Source organism: Mustelus asterias, unplaced genomic scaffold, assembly GCF_964213995.1.
Source record: "Mustelus asterias unplaced genomic scaffold, sMusAst1.hap1.1 HAP1_SCAFFOLD_184, whole genome shotgun sequence".
Classification (NCBI taxonomy): domain Eukaryota; kingdom Metazoa; phylum Chordata; class Chondrichthyes; order Carcharhiniformes; family Triakidae; genus Mustelus; species Mustelus asterias.
The window spans coordinates 544,614-561,827 of record NW_027590182.1 but is presented as its reverse complement, the minus strand read 5'-3'; the positions used below and the strand labels follow the sequence as shown (position 1 = coordinate 561,827).

Below are 17,214 nucleotides of genomic sequence, written 5' to 3'. Positions count from 1 at the left end.
GGTGCAGGAGGGTCTGTAAGCAGAGGACACAGAGATTTAATATAATTGACAACAGAACTGAAGGGGGTGATAAGGAGAATTTTTTGCACAATAACTTGATATGATCTGGAATGCACAAATTGACACGTGCTAGAAGCAGGTTTAATAATAGCTTTCAAAGGGAATTGGATAAATACTTGCAGAAGGTAAATTGGCAGAGTTATGGTGAATGGGATTAATTGGACAGTTCACTCATCTTTGTGACATTCTGAATGTTTCTCTCCTAAGGTTTTAATGTTTGATCTTTTCGGTCATAATGTGTCTCAAACAGAAGATTAAAATATTGTGTTTGATGAGCATCAGATCTCTTTCCTGTGTGTCTGTGTAACTTGCGAACTGGTGATAACCATGAGGAGGAACTGATTATTTTCAGTTCCTCTAACGGACACACCTCAGATATCAGAAATCCCTGGAGTTTCCCATGTCCTCATTATTCTCGCCTCGAGTATAACAGCTCTCAGTCAGGCCGAGTCAGTCACATGTGTCTCTGTCATGATGTTTCCACTTGTATTTTATCACTCACCTCCCAGTGACACTCACTATAACACAGACACCTTAAAATATCATTGTTCCCTTACACTTTGTCCTCCTATTTTAATCAAATGTTTGTTGGGCCTCTTGTCTCCCTTAATGTCAGATTATCTGCAGTTAAAATGACCTCAGAGACACTGAAACCGACCTTTGTGATTTTTATACCAGACTCCAATCAGCCCCAGGAGCTGCAGTTGTAAAATACAGCAGAATTGGAATAACAGATAGGTTATTGTCTGATAATGACAGTGGGGCAGAGTAACACACACCGGAATTTAAATACATTATATCAATAGACCATGACTCACTCACACTATCAAATGAAGCCGAAACTTTGGTTCTGGTGCACTAGATACTGACTGTATTATCATTACATTGGATCTAATGCTGTGTTCACTAACATACTGCAACATGACTTATTATTTGAACAAACATTGTATTTGTTACACTCAGAGTAAGTCAGTGCTTTGCTGTGTTGTCTCTGTGCTCCATCCCCACTCTGATTGTATTGGAGCCTGTGTGTGTCATTGTTACACTGAGACTCTCTCACTATTATTATTGGACAAACAGCAAGTCACCGTCACAATGTCCGGCTGATTGACGGCAGCGCGGACCAATGGGAAGAGGGGGCAGTGCTGGAGGACCGATCTGGAGCGGTCGGTCCTCCAACCAATAGGAGCGAACGAGGGGCGGGGCCAACTTTGACTCGAGTGTGAGTAATGGCGATGGAAAACATTTATTTTGGGCCGGAAATCTGTTCGAGGTGATTGGCGGTACGGAGAGAGCAATGGATCGTCCAGGTGGGTGGAAACGCTGTGTAAGCATGTTGTGAGAGTCGCAAAATGCGGAAGAGAGCCTCCCGGACCCAGTTTGTACCGAGCAGGCCTGCAGCTCCTCATGTTCGTCCCGGGTTAACGTTCGCCATCTTTATTGGGGGCAATATGCAGCAGTGCGCATGTGCGGCCGACATGTTTGTGGAGGGCAATGTTGTCAATCAGCGGGAGGCGCTTGTTCCCCAGTGTTCAGAATGGAGACAACTTGTCCATCAAACTGCATCAACCCTCTGAGTCCCAATGTCTTATTGATGAGGCAGAGCGGTGACAGAGAAGGAAATAAAAACAATAAATGCTGGAAAATCTCAGCAGATCTGACATCATCCGTGGAGAGAGAATAGAACCAACGTTTTGAGACTGGATAACCCATAGTCAGAGCTTGTACACGTGTAAACAGAGCATGAAAACTTTGACACCTCCATGTACCCTTGTACACCTCAATCAATCTACTTTGCTCCAAGGAGAACAACCCCAAGTTATCCAGCCTAACATTGAGATGTATAAAATTCTGAGGGGCACAGATAGGGGGGATAGAAAGGAACTTTTCTCTTTAGTAGAGAGGTCAATAACCAGGAGCCTGGATTTAAGTTCAGGGGCAGGAGGATTATAGAAGATGTGAGGGAAAGCTTTTTCACTCAGACGGTGGTGGGAATCTGGAACTCACTGCATGAAAGGGTGGTAGAGGTGGGAATCATCATAACATTTAAGAAGAATTTAGGTAAGCTCTTGAAATGCCATAGCACGTAAGGTTACGCACCAAGTGTGGAAAATGGGATTAGAATAGAACGGTGCTTGATGGCCGGCACAAACACCATGGGCCGAAGGGCCTCTTTCCATGCTGTAAAACTCTATGATCACCCACGTTGGCAGCAAGTTCAATATCATCAGTCACAACCCCCCTGTATCTTCACTAACTGAATCAATCCATTTGAAACATTTTTAGTCGAGAATGTCGCTATATTTCTGTTAGACTGGCAGTCTGCATGGAGATTTTCAGCTGTGTGTGTCCAGGACAGGAAGCAGTGAGCATGGATCTGTCAATCAGCCTCAATCAGCACCTTCAGGAGAATTGGGAGGGTGAATATGAGATACAGCAGAGTGAGAATGGAGGGAGAGTGTGTGGGATGGAGATTTACAGCTTTTGGGGAATGAGAGTGGAAAGAATGTTCCACAGAAACTAGAATTGTCTGTTCTGAATTTCTATCCTGTACTGACTGTGATGAATTTTGTAAATTGTTTTTACAGGATATTAGAAGAGGAATCACACCGATAAATCTTAACGATCACATCTCGATCTGACAGAGTCACTCGATTCCTTGGAAACTAAATATCCTCAGCCTCTGAATGGGAAGGAGAAATGTTTGACTGCAAGATTTTAAGCAGCAGTGTGACTGGAAAAACACCGGGACACAAACACACACCTGAGTGAGAGTGTTCCAGTGCACTGAGTGTGGAAAGAGCTTTAACCAGTTACACAGCCTGAAAATACATCGCAGCATTCACAGCAGGGAGAGACCATACCGTGTTCTCTGTGTGGACAAGGTTTCAAATGATACAAGGAGACTGAAAATATGGAAAAACCATGGAAATGTGAGGACTGTGGGAAGAGATACAAAGCGCCCTCTCTACTGGAAGCTCATCGGCACAGCCACACTGGGGAGAGGCCGTTCACCTGCTGGGTGTGTGGGAAGGGATTCATTGATTCATCCACTCTGCAGAGACACCAGCAAGTTCACACTGGTGAGAGTGCATTCACCTGCTGTCAGTGTGGGAAGGGATTTACTCAGATATCAAGCCTGCAGACACACCAGCGAGTTCACACTGGGGAGAGGCCATTCACCTGCTCTCAGTGTGGGAAGGGATTCAGTAAGTCATCCAACCTACAGAAACACCAGCGAGTTCACACAGGAGAGAGGCCATTCGGCTGCTCTGCATGTGGGAAAAGATTCACTCAGTTATCTCAGCTGCGGGCACACCAGCGAGTTCACACTGGGGAGAGACCATTCACCTGCTCTCAGTGTGGGAAGGGATTCACTCAATTGTACAGCCTGCAGACACACCAGCGCAATCACACTGGGGAGAGGCCATACAGTTGCTTTCAGTGTGGGAAGGGATTCATTCATTTATCAAACCTGCAGACACACCAGCGAGTTCACACTGGGGAGAAGCCATTCACCTGCTCTCAGTGTGGAAAGGGATTCACTCAGTTATCTAATCTGCGGAGACACCAGCGAGTTCACTCTGGAGAGAGGCCGTTCACCTGCCCCGTGTGTGGGAAGAGATTCACTCGGTTATCCACCCTGCAATCACACCAGCGAGTTCACACCGGGGAGAGACTGTTCATCTGCTCTCAGTGTGGGAAGGGATTCTGTGATTCATCCACCCTGCTGAAACACCAACAAGTTCACAAGTGAATATGGGGATTAAATTCTGCTGTTATTGTTTCTGCTCTCAATTACACCCAGGACTGCATTTTGTTCATTCTCACAGTTGGTCAATGGGGAGGGTCGGAGGGTTTCTTTCTGCTGGACTGGCCGGTCTCACGACTTTGCCTCCAGTGGGCTGATGCTCTTTGAGTCTTGTTGTGAATACCTTGTTTTAAATTTCACAAGGATCACAGAGTGACAGGGTGTGAGGAAGTTCAGAGATATTTAGTCAGCATTTCTGTTTGAAACGCCCCAAATGCCCATCCAATTTCCTTTGTAATTGTTTATTGTCTCCACTTCCTCCACCCTCGTAGGCAGCGAGTTCCAGGTCATTACCATTCGCTGCATCAAAATATTTTTCCTCATATCCCCCCACCGCATCTCTGACCCAAAACCTTAAATCTGTGTCCCCCCTCGTCCTTGTCCCATCAGCTAATGGGAACAGCTTTTCTTTGTCCACCTTATCTAAACCTGTCAGAATCTTGTCCACCTCTATCAAATCTCCCCTCAACCTCCTTTGCTCCAAGGGGAACAACCTCAGCCTGACATCGACAATAAAGAACAAACTAACAGAATATGTTAATACCTGAAATCAAATGGGAATGTTTAATTTCTGTTTTAAAGATACTGTGAAGATATTGTCCTGGACAATAAAGGAATTTGAATAACTCACCTTGAGCGTGGTTAAACGTGTTATGACCCAGGTCAGAAACTCCAAAGTGTTTTACAAAGTCAGCGGAGCCAGAAGTTTTGCACTTTGATTTTGGCATGGGTGAGCATAAATATTTCACTCCAGGTACGATTCAAGTGAGCCACTAGGAAGCTTTTATCAAACAAAGTGTATTTAAGAACACAGTTAAAGTATAAGAAGAAAAATTAGCATAACTTTTACCAATTGCAATAAAAAGCAACCATGATCTTGTATCAACCAGTACAGCTAAGTATACAGTTGCAAATCAAATAATCCCTTCAAACATACACCCCGTTCTAGGCTTTGCCCAGAAAGCAGGTATGCTCACATGATGCTGGATTTGGCAGCTTTTTAACACCTGTTGTGAATTAGTCCTTTAAATGTTGAATTCAAACTTTGACTTCCCAGTCTGCAGTCCAAAGAGCTTGTTACGAAAGAAAACTAAAATCTTTCTCCTGTTTAAAAAAAATGTCCAAAGAGAGCACTGACCTTTCAATCAGGCTCCACCCAACAATTCCAAAAGGGTCATAAAACTCCAGGTCACTGTATTAGCCCAGGCTGAAAATCAACAAGATGCCCATTATATTGCTTCATTATATTCATAGAATAGAATCCCGATAGCACAGAAGGAGGCCATTTGGCCCATCAAGCCTGCACTGACAACAATCCCAGCCTATATCCGTAACCCCACATATTTACCCTGCTAATCCCCCAGAAACTAGGGTCAATTTAGCACAGCCAATCAACATAATCCACACAGCTTTGGACTGCAGGAGGAAACCGGAGCATCCGGAGGAAACTCATGCAGACACGGGGAGAATGTGCAAACTCCACACAGACAGTAACCCAAGCCAGGAATCAAACCTGGATCCCTGGTGCTGTGAGGCAGCAGTGCTAACCACTGCGCCACCGTGCCGCCATATTGTACTTTGTATTAGTGGAGTTGTAAATCAGTGAAGGCCAGCATAATACTTGGTCTGCGACACACTCCGCCATCCATGAACTTTGTTTTAAAGAAATCTACATTTGAAAGCCCGGTCATTGCATGAAATATCAGACAATAACGGGGAGATAAGAAAGACAGACACTCACTTTGATCTTTTTGTCAGCACATCTGAGAGTTAAGAATGTGTGACATGATTTTGGGATACCGGAGTGAGTGTACAGATGTGATTTGTTACATGTGAAAAATAACAAGCCTAAATTCATGGTGAGATGGAGTGAAGAGCGGGTCCCAAACACACACAGCTACTTGAGACACAGCAGGAGATGAAATGGTTAATGTGGCCAGGGCATTGAGACAACATTGTGACATCATCAAGGCACTGACACACACTCCAGAGAAACTGAGTTCAAAACAATCAGGATCCAATTAAACACACTGCACAGGGACAGAAAGTGAGGAAAATTACAGTAAAATGGATAATATTCTAGATTGGGACAATTAAGGGCTTGGGGGAAATAACACAGAGTAAGAACTGTCCACAACTTGGATAGGGGTAAAGAGAGAGCTGGAGAATCTTTTACATCCATGCTTGATCTGTTGCTTGAAGCATCTGTCCTTATGTACGAGTAACCTAGAACTCACGGTGCTCCTTCAGGAGAAGAAAAGATCGAGTAGATGTTACCCCAGGCGGGACCAGAACAGAACTGGAAAATAACGGAGTGAAGTTGAGTGAGGGGTCAGAGAGAGAGCATGTTTAACAGCTCTCTTGAAAGCCCAGCATGTTAAAGAGCCTGCCAACCCCTCACCCACTTTCCCTAAAGTGCATCAATCTCTGCAGGAAATGTCCAGAAAAATCAAATATTTTTACTGATAAAAGTTTATTAATGAAACAGAACATGGTTAAAACAAACAGAAAATGACTTGAGGATCAAAGACAGCCAGAGTAAAAGGATGTTCACAATGTTCTGGACACAAATGGTTTCTCTTCAGCTCCTCTGTACCCTGTTCCTGTGACTCCCCGCTTTGGACACAGGGACACTGAACCCCGGGGGTCACCCCACCATCAGCCTCGGTCACCCCCTCCCATGTCCTGATTGGTTGGAGGCCCATTTCCCACTCCAGTACCTTCCCATCTCTCTAACAGTGCAGTTTCCCAACTGGGGCGCAGGCCCCGTTATTCTCAGCTAAATTCAGCCCTCAGCTCCGTCGCCTGGCTGTCATTGACACGAGCAATAGAGACAGAAAGGGAAGTCGAAACTTGTGTCTCTAAGCCAACGTTTCAACATTTGTGAGTCAAATCCATGTTATTTACACTGGGGGTTTTTATGATGAGATTAATTGAAGTGTTCGGCGAGTCAGCAAGCTCGAGAAGCACTGATTCCAGATTGTTCAATACTTCTGTCTTGAATCACAAAAGCTTCTCACTTTATCCCCTTCCTGAACTGAATTCCATCATCCTGAGCAGCTGTGGGTGTCACCCCTCTGTGTAAACTCCTGCCCCTTTTTATAAGGCTCTCTCATTCCTTATTGTGGGTCAATTCTTTAATGGTTGAGGATCGCTCTGTGATGTAGTGAGTGTTTATCCGGTCAATCAATGTTTCTGATGTCAGTCAGAATGTCCATCGTTACTTTTCACCTGTTTCTTACTCTGTGTTTTATAAAAATAAAGTTTATAAACTTTTACAGAATGGTCAGCTTTAAGGTTTCTGTAGGTGGTGATGAGGTCAGCCAAAGGTCAAAGCCTCTCTCTTTTCTCCTTCCTGTTTAACTAAGGGGTTGTGTGGAATATTCCATTCAGGGGGAGGTGTTGGGATAGTGGGAATGTCTCTGGCCGAGTAATGCAGAAACCCAGCAAAGGATCTGGGGACAGGCAGCTGGTGGGATTTGAATTCAGTGAATCAATCTGGAATTATATAAAGTTAGTGTCAGAAACGGTGACCATGAAACTATCGACTGTTGTAAAAACCCGTCCAGTTCACCCGATTAATACCCCCTATTAGGGAGGGAAATCTGCCATCCTTACCCGGTCTGGCCGACATGTGAATCCAGACCCACACAGCGATGTGGGTGACTCTTAACTGTCCCTCTGAAATGGCTGAGCAAGTCACTCCATTCAGGGGTAATTAGGAGCTGAGCAACGTGTGCTGGGGCTTTGCCAGCAGTGTCCACATCCCAGGAAAGAATAAAGAATATTCCACGGAAAGTGATGGGTGATTTGAAATGAATTGAAAGTAGGTCAGGAGGTGCTCGTATCGTCCAGAGCTGCTTTTCAATGGATCCTCCTGTTTAAAATAAAAACACATCAGTGTGTCCCTTTCCCAGACACACTGACCTTGGAATATCACAATGCTGTTTTTAAACATTCCTATGTTAAAGAATTAGTTATTTAGAATTGTGAAACAGACAGAAATTAAATGTTCCGTTTTTCCTGGGATCCTCCTGTGCCTGGCACCGGTGTCCTGAACAAGGTTATTAACATTCTCTGGGTTAAAGGTTCCTCCTGGTTCTTGCTGTCTGTTGTGTCCTTTGTCACAGTCGGTACCAGGACATTTCTATTGAAAGGTTGTTGAGAAATTCCAGTGAATTCCAGTCCCTTGTGTAACGTTCCATTTGGTGTGCGTCAGATTCAGAGATGTCCACGTGTGTGTGAAAAGGGTTCTGGGTAAGGGTTTTAACCCTTCTTTCCCCGTTAGTAACAATGAGCCCTGTATTCAATTCTAAAGTATAAAGTCCTCATTAGATATCAATTCTACCTGTTATCTACATTTCACCAACCAGTCTATATTTTCATCACAGGACTGCAGTGGGAGCACCGTCAACATCTTACTGACTTGATCGATTTTATCGAGGAGGTGATGAAGGTGATCGATGAGGGTAGAGCAGTGGATGTTGTGAACATGGATTTTAGTGAGGCTTTCGACAAGGTCCCTCATGGTCGGCTCATCCAGAAGATTAAGATGCATGGGATTCACGGTGACTTGGCCGCTTGGATTCAGAATTGACTTGCCCATAGAAGTCAGAGAGTAGTGATGGAGGGTGTTTTTCTGGCTAGAGGTCCGTGACTAGTGGTGTTCTGCAGGGATCTGTACTGGGACCTGCGCTGTTTGTGATATATATCAATGACTTGGATGAAAACGTGGATGGGTGGGTTAGTAAGCTTGCAGACGACACAAAACTAGATGGAGTTGTAGATAGTGTAGAAGGTTGTCAAAGGATACAGTGGGATGTAGATCAGCTGCAGATATGAGCGGAGAAATGGCAGATGGATTTTAATCCAGACAAGTGAGAGGTGCTGCACTTTGGAAGATCAAATATTAAGGATAAGTATCCAGTTAATGTACAGAGGGATCTTGGGATTCAAGAAAGTTCAAAGGAGATGTGAGGGGCAAGTTTTTTTTACAGAGAGTGGTAAGTGTCTGGAACACGCTGCTAGGAGTGGTGGTGGAGGCAGATACGATAGGGGCGTTTAAGGGGGTTTTAAATAAGCACATGAATATGCAAGGAATAGAGGAATATGGACTAAGGGCAGGCAGAAAGAAATAGTTTAATTTGGCATCATGTTCGACACAACATGGTGGGCTGAAGGGTCTGTTCCTGTGCTATGCTGTTCTACGTTCTATTTGTGATCTCCATTTAGAAAAAGGAAATAGAGACACTGGAGAAGGGGCAAGAAAGATTCACAAGAATAATCCCAGAACTGTCATCACTTGTGAACTCACTGGTGTTTCACCAAGTTTGCTGACTGAGTGAATCCCTTCCCAGTCAGAGCAGGTGACCAGCCTCTGCCTGGTGTGAACTCACTGGTGGGACATTCGTTCCCGAGAGCTTTTGAAGCCACGCCCACATTTAAAGGGTCTCTCCTGGGTGTGATGATGTTGTGTCTGGGCAGGCTGGATAACCGAGTAAATCCTTTCGCACACACCGAGCAGGTGAATGGTTTCTCCCCGGTGTGAACTCACTGGTGTTTCAGCAGTGTTGATGATATTCTAAACCTCCTTGAACAGTGAGAGCAGCTGAACGGCCTCTCCCCGGTGTGAATGTGCTCGGGGATCATCAGTTCCTGAGAGCTTCTGAAGCCGGCCTCTCAGGCAGAGCATTTAAAGGGAGTCTCCTTGGAGTGAGTGCCTTTGTGTTTCTGCAGGCTGGATGACTGAGTGAATCCTTTCCCACACACAGAGCAGGTGAACGGTCTCTCCCCAGTGTGAACTCGCTGGTGGGACACCAGTTCTCCAGAGCTTTTGAATCCGCTCCCACAGTCAGAACATTTAAAACGGTCTCTCTTTGGTGTGAGTGAGATTGTGCCTGCGCAGGTTCGATGAATGAGTGAATCTCTTCCCACACACAGAGCAGGTGAACGGCCTCTCCCCAGTGTGAACGCGCTGGTGCGTCAGCAGATGGGATGACTGAGTGAATCCCTTCCCACAATTGGAACAGGTGAACAGTCTCTCCCCAGTGTGAACTCGCTGGTGTTTCAGCAAGTTGGAAGACTGATTGAATCCTTTCCCACAATTGGAGCAGGTGAACGGTTTCTCCCCGTTGTGAACTCGCTGGTGTATCCGCAGGTTGTATGCTTTTCTAAACCACTTTGTGCAGTGAGAGCAGCTGAACGGTCTCTCCTCAGTGTGAATGCGCTGGTGGGACACCAGATCCTGAGAGCTTTTAAAACCACTTCCACAGTCACAGCACTTAAAGGGTCTCTCATTGGTATGAGTGAGATTGTGTTCCCGCAGGCTGGATGACTGAGTGAATCCCTTCCCACACACAGAGCAGATGAATGGTCTCTCCCCGGTGTGAACTCGCTGGTGTTTCTGCAGGTTGTATGATGTTCTAAACCTCTTTGAGCAGTGAGAGCAGCTGAACGGTCTCTCCTCAGTGTGAATGCGCTGGTGCATCATCAGTACCTGAGAGCTTTTGAATCCGCTCCCACAGTCAGAGCATTTAAACGGTCTCTCATTGGTGTGAGCGAGATTGTGTGTCTGCAGGCTGGATAACTGACTGAATCCCTTCCCACACACAGAGCAGGTGAATGGTCTCTCCCCAGTGTGACTGCGTTGATGAATTTCCAGTGCAGATGGGTATCTGAATCCCTTTCCACAGTCCCCACATTTCCATGGTTTCTCCATGGTGCGGGTGTCCTTGTGACTCTCCAGGTTAAACAATCAGTTAAATCTCACACAGAACACGGGTACAGTCTCTCCCCGCTGTGAATGCTGCAATGTATTTTCAGGCTGTGTAACTGGTTAAAGCTCTTTCCACACTCAGTGCACTGGAACACTCTCACTCGGGTGTGTGTATCTCACTGCATTTCTAGTCACAGCGATGTTTACAATCCTTTGAAGCCAAGAGGCCAAACAAACATTTCTCCTGCTAGATTCAAAGGCCGATGATATTCAGGTCCCAAGAAGTCGAGTCACTCTGTCAGATCTCGATGTGATGTTGGAGATTTCTGTCTGATTTCTCCTTGTCTAATATCCTGTAAGCCAATTTAGAAAAAACATCGCAATTCAGAATACGATCCAAATTTAAATCTACATTTCTAGTTTCTATGGAGCATTCATTAGAGACACAGTCATGAAGCATTAAACTAGCCGAGCAGGGCCTCCCGTATCAGCACACAGGCAGCTGCTTTGTGAGACTGCCAGCAGTACGGACAAGTCAGAGATAAGGGTGTCCTCAGAAGTGGGATTCATTGTGAAAGCTCAGGGACGGTTGATAAGATGCAGCAATTCTATGATTCTAATGAACATTCTTTCCTCTCCCATTCCCCAAAAGCTGTGAACCTCCATCCCACACACTCTCCCTCCATTCTCACTCTGCTGTATCTAATATTCACCCTCCCAATTCTCCTGAAGGTGCTGATTGAGGCTGATTGACAGATCCATGCTCACTGCTTCCTGTCCAGCACAGAAATCAGAACAAATAGGAGCTGCAGTCAGCATTCGGCCCATCGAGTCTGCTCAACCATTCATTCAGATTATTGGTTGATCTACCTCTGCATTATTTTCCCCACACTGTCCCCCACATCCATCGATATCTTCAATATCTAGAAACCTATCAATCCCTCTCTTGAAAATTTTTGATGACTGAGGCTCTATAGTCCTCTGTGGTAGAGAATCCAAAACATCACCACATCCTTGAGTGAAGAAATCCTTCCTCACCTGAGCTTTCTCTCCATTTTCCAGCCTGTTCCCAATAATTATTGACTCCCTTGTCATTCAAACACTGTCTAACTCATCCTTGAATATATTCAATCCCTCCACTGGTCCCTATGGAAGAGAAATCTTGATACTAACAATTCTCTGAGGGAAGAGATTGTTGGAAATATATAATACAGCTGTAGTCCAAAATTACACAGCCAGATATAATAAGTGTATTTTATTACAGAGCTATAAATAATATATCTAATCTGTACCATATAACAGGGGAGCTGATAGCCTCGTGGTATTATCGCTAGACTATTAATCCAGAAATTTAGCTGATGTTCTGGGGACCCAGGTTCGAATCCTGCCACGGCAGATGGTGGAATTTGAATTTAAAAACAAAATCTAGAACTAAGAATCGACTGATGACCATGAAACAATTGTCGATTGACCAAAAAACCCATCTGGTTCATTAATGTGCTTTAGGGAAGGAAATCTGCCGTCCTTACCCAGTCTGGCCTACATGTGACTCCAGAGCCACAGCAATGTGGTTGACTCTCAACCATCCTCCGAAATGGCCGAGCGAGCCATTCAGTTCAAGGGGAATTAGGGATGGGCAATAAATGCTGGCCCAGCCGGCAATGCCCGTGTCCCAAGGATGAATTAAAAAAACATCAGACACGTCTCTGTCCGATATTAGTTTACTGTCCCCTTTAATATATTTCAGAAATTAGATGGGCACATGAAGGAAATAAAGTTGCAGGGGAAAGGGAATATAGAAAGGGAATGGGACTGACTGGATTGTTCTACAGAGAGTCGGCATGGATTCGAGTTACTGAATGGACTCCTTCTGCGCTGTAATGACTCGATGAGTGAAAATATATAACATTGCTTCAGTGTTACATTACAAAACGAGAAATAATAATAAATGTACTTTGTTACAGAACCATAAATAATATATCAAATCTACAATATAACAACACTAAGCATATCTCTGTCCTATATTAATTTATTGTTCTTTTAAATGTCAGCCATCTCCTCAGGAAACCAGCCCTTTAATTGTGAACATTAGGAAAGGGACTTTTTAGCCAGAAATCAATGTGTCAAGCTGGGGGAGCAAAGGATGTCAATGTCTTTAAGAGAAATTGCAGTGTTAATATAAGCCTTACTTGTGACTAATAAATAAACTTTAAACTTTAGGGGCGGCACAGTAGCACAGTGGTTAGCACTGCTGCTTCACAGCTCCAGGGACCTGGGTTCGATTCCCGGCTTGGGTCACTGCCTGTGTGGAGTTTGCACATTCTCCTCGTGTCTGCGTGGGTTTCCTCCGGGTGCTCCGGTTTCCTCCCACAGTCCAAAGATGTGCGGGTTAGGTTGATTGGCCAGGTTAAAAATTGCCCCTTAGAGTTCTGAGATGCGTGGATTAGCGGGTAAATATGTGGGGGTAGGGCCTGGGTGGGATTGTGGTCGGTGCAGACTCGATGGGCCGAATGGCCTCCTTCTGCACTGTAGGGTTTCTATGAGTTCTATAATATAAACTACCCAATTCTCCTGAAGGTGCTAATTAATGCTGATCGACACTCACCATTTCATGTTCCTGACAGATCATAAGAAATAGTTAGAAATTCAGCCCACCAAGCTGTTCAATTGAATTTTTTTTATTCATTCATGGGACATGGATGTTGCTGGCTGGCCAGCATTTATTACCCATCCCCAGTAGCCCTTGGAGGGCAGTTGAGAGTCAACCACATTGTTGTGGCTTTGGAGTCACATGTAGGCCAGACCAATTAAGGATGGCAGATTTCATTCCCTGAAGGACATTAGTGAACCAGATAGGTTTTTCCGACAATCGAAAGGGTTTCATGGTCATCAGTAATTTCTTAATTCCAGATATTTTTTATTGAATTCAAATTCCACCAGCTGCTATTGTTGTTGGTGCAGACTCGATGGGCTGAATGGCCTCCCTCTGTACTGTAGGATTACTATGATTCTATGGCAGGATTCAAACCCGGGTCCCCAGAACATTAGCTGAGTTTCTGATTAATAGTCCAGCAATAATACCACAAGGCCATCGTCTCCCCATCAAGATCATGGCTGATTTGATGTAATCTTAACTCCACTTTTCTTCCTGTCACCCTTGACTCCCTTTTCAATCAAAAATCTCTGTGTTTTGAGTATATTTAATGATGCAGCCTTCACTGCTCTCTGGGGAAGAGAATTGCAAAGACTAACGGCCCTCTGAGGGAAGACATTTCTCCTCATCGCCATCAGAAATGGGGGACCCTTTATTTTGACAATCTGCCGACTAATTCTAGAATCCCCAACATTGGAAACATCCTCTCTTCATCTATACTAATCACTACCTCACAATCTGATGTCAATACTATGATCACCTCTAAACTCCAGTCAGTACAGGCCCAAACTTATCTCACAAAACAACGCCTTCATCCCAGGTATCAGCCTGCAGATCCTTCTCTGAACTGACAATGACAGAGAGGTGATCAGGGAGGGCAGAGGTGAAACAAAGCAATGGATGGACATGGATTCAGATCCACAGTAACGGAGTCACACCAGCCCCAGAGACGTGGAACCAGAGCACAGATAACAGAGCACAGCACAAAAACTCAAAATTATAGGTAAATGTTCAATAATACTCACTTCTGAAACAATTTCACTGTTTTCTAATTTAAAACCTGCGGCTGGAAAGATGTCAGAAGCACTGGAATCAGAGAAAAATTGCAATCTTCAAATATTCTAACTCCCTGCAAAAGGAGATTACAAGAGTCATGTTAATTGTGGCTTGAAATTAAGAGATAACATTTTTTGGGGGTTTGAGATTGCTTGAAAATCCTCTTCTAACCAAGGAGATTCCAAAATCACAGAATCTCTGCAGTGCAGAAGGAGGCCTTTTAGGCCATTTAGTCTGCACCAAGTTTCTAACAGAGCACCTTTACTCAGACCCTATCCCTGTAACCTGATGTACGTACATCACTAATCCTCCCCTTTCCTTCCCCCTCATCTTGGGACACAAAGACACAATTTAGCACTGTCGATCAACCTAACCTGCACATCTTTGGAGTGTGGGAGGAAACCAGAGCACCCAGAGGAAACCCACATGGACAGAGGGAGAATGTGTAAACTCCATACAGACAATCACCCGAGGCTGGAATTGAACCGTGTCTCTGGCGCTATGAGACAGAAGTGCTAACCACTGTGTCACCCCCAACAGTCATTTGTCAGTCCCGAATATAAATCCATAACATTCTCCCCTCCTGTTTTCTAGCATAAGATTACTTAAGATGGAATATACTTACATTGGAAGCAATTCAGACAATGTTCACTCGCTGATTTTGGGCATGAAGGGGTCTGTTTTATGAGGAAAGGTTAGGCAGGGTACATCTATGCTCATTGGATTTTAAATAAATGAGATGTGATCTTACTGAAACATATGAGATTCTGAAGGTGCTTGACAGAGTCAACGCTGAAAGGGTTTACCCCTCAACAGGGAATCTGGAACTGCGAGAACAACTTAAAAATAATGATCTAAGACAGAGATGAGGAGAAATTGCTTCTCTCAGAGGTTCAGTAAGCTGTGAAATTCTCTCCCTCATTGAACAGTAGAGGCCGGCTCATTGAGTATATTCAAAGCTGTGTTATAGACAATTTTACCGACCAGGGAGTGATGAGATAGAGAGGTTGGGGCTGGAGGAAAATTGAGTTAAGCCATGTCTTTACTGAATGGCAGAGCAGCCTCGATGGGTCTAGATGCCCCCTCCTGCTCCTAATTTTGATCATGTTTTTATTCTGTTATTCGAATGGCCGCACATTCCCCCTGCAGCACCTTCCCCCGGGAAAGGCAGCATCCATGAACCCGGCCTGTCAGTCAATGACTCAAACATTGTCTCTCCTGGTCACCCAAATCCTGAAGCTCCGCCCACTGATCGCGCATGCGCTCTGCTCCCCGCTGAACAAAAATGGCGGCTGCGGCACTGGGCCTGATCCCGGATAAAATCCCCAGAGCTGCAAACCCGGAACCGGAAGGCTCTAATTCAGGCCTTGCGGCCTGCAGCAGATGTTTATGAAACCTCTGTTCCCTCCCCACCCCGGCTCCCGGTTCCATTCCTCCTTGCGCCCCACCGATTCTTACCCGTTGAAAAAAGTGTCTCCCGCAGGGCTCCGAGCAAAGTGACACTGCGCCAGATACAGCGCTGCGCCTGCGCACTGGGCTCCTGTGGATGAATAGGGCACTTTCACACCCGCAGCGAATGCTGGGTAATAACCGCCATTGAAACCTCATACAGTTAATTCAAAATAACATTGTTAGCATTTGAGGTAAATTAATGAAATATTGAGAATTGGTGATCTGCTGTGCTCCATTTCTCAAAGTTCTGCTGCAGGACCATGCAATAACTTCAAAGCTTTTACATCGTTTCCCTCTCACTCCTCCCTTTATGGTGCTGATTCTGGCTGGGTTCAATCGCAGTCACTGGTTCTTCTCTCTGTCCCTGATACTGAATATTCACTCTTTTAGAGAATGAAACAGCATAAATAGAAACCATTTGGCCCATTATGTCTCTGCTGGCTCTCTGGAAGATCTATCCAACTAATTCCACAGCCCAGCTGGTAGAGTCAGAACAATGCGGGAGGGTCGTGGGGATTCCAATCAGACCGAATCATTTTATCATAAAAGTGAAATACTGTGGATGCTGGAATCTGAAAAAAACCCAGAAAATGCTGGAAAATCTCAGCGGGTCTGACAGCATCTGTGGAGAGAGAATAGAGCCAATATTTTGAGTCCAGATGTCTCTTCATAAGAGCTCTTACGAAGTGTCATTCAGACTCGAAACGTTGGCTCTATTCTCTAATTATTTTATTGATATGTTTCTTGTTCTTAGTTTCCAAATGACAGGTAAGAGACCTGTCCAGTCCCCACTTGAGCTCTGATTTTTCACTGAACATGCTTGGGGAGGATTATAACCATTAGAATCTACTCTCAGAGGTCTACTTTTCAGTCCAGTGCTACTTGGAGTATACCGTCACTTCACCGACTATCGGGTCACAAGTCCCTCACAGTTCTTATCACAAATTTATGATAAAATAATTTAAACAATGCCTGAGAACGCTTCTTCACTTCTTAATCGACTACCTACCATGGTTTGTTGATTGGTCAGACCCTCTTTTTACAAATTCGGGTATATCAGCTGCTGAACACCAGCCGGTGTTCTGGAATAAGTTTAGTTCTAACTCATTCTGAGAAAATATTTTCACCATGTCCTCTATCAGGGCCCTGCTAAGCAGTTTTAATGGTCCGTGATTGCAGAAACTGAGCAGTCACAGGAATGTGGTCAAGATAGTCCAGTCCCATAATACCTCACATTCAATCTGCAGTCCTTCAATTATAACAGAATATGTGGCTGTATGTAGCTGCCTCGGCCATGGTCAACCCCAACACTGCCTTCTTGAACTGCTTCAATGCCTGAGGTGTAAGTACACCCACAGTGCTGTTAGGGAGGGTTTTCCAGCTACACATTCCATACTTTCACCAGAATGAAGGTGGATACCAGATTGATATATTCTATTCAACCACACCCAAGGTGAGTTGTTCAAA

The 17,214-nt window shown here is 44.7% G+C and overlaps 3 protein-coding genes and 1 long non-coding RNA gene across 5 annotated transcripts in view; 3 read left to right on the top strand and 1 right to left on the bottom strand.

The window, feature by feature from the left end:
- Positions 1–17,214, bottom strand: part of LOC144485303 (uncharacterized) — a 461,444-nt gene that overhangs the window by 82,018 nt on the left and 362,212 nt on the right. The window lies entirely within an intron of this gene.
- LOC144485290 (uncharacterized) overlaps positions 1–17,214 on the top strand; it is a 308,115-nt gene that overhangs the window by 107,506 nt on the left and 183,395 nt on the right. The window lies entirely within an intron of this gene.
- Positions 1–17,214, top strand: part of LOC144485293 (uncharacterized) — a 113,353-nt gene that overhangs the window by 4,903 nt on the left and 91,236 nt on the right. The window lies entirely within an intron of this gene.
- On the top strand, positions 1,235–8,392 carry LOC144485297 (uncharacterized). Of its 2 annotated transcripts, XR_013496156.1 has the most exons (3): positions 1,235–1,370; positions 2,649–4,601; positions 8,263–8,392. XR_013496156.1 is itself a non-coding variant. In XM_078203506.1 (2 exons), exon 2 carries the CDS (start codon positions 2,975–2,977, stop codon positions 3,815–3,817), a length of 843 nt encoding a protein of 280 aa, XP_078059632.1. In that variant the 5' UTR covers positions 1,235–1,370; positions 2,649–2,974; the 3' UTR covers positions 3,818–5,255. The 2 variants fall into 2 exon arrangements, 1 of the variants encoding a protein (XP_078059632.1); XM_078203506.1 differs by lacking the exon at positions 8,263–8,392 and having other exon boundaries at positions 2,649–5,255.

Excerpts from the sequence above, each read along its gene's own strand:
- LOC144485297 (XM_078203506.1), top strand. The coding sequence starts at position 2,975 with ATGGAAAAACCATGGAAATGTGAGGACTGTGGGAAGAGATACAAAGCG.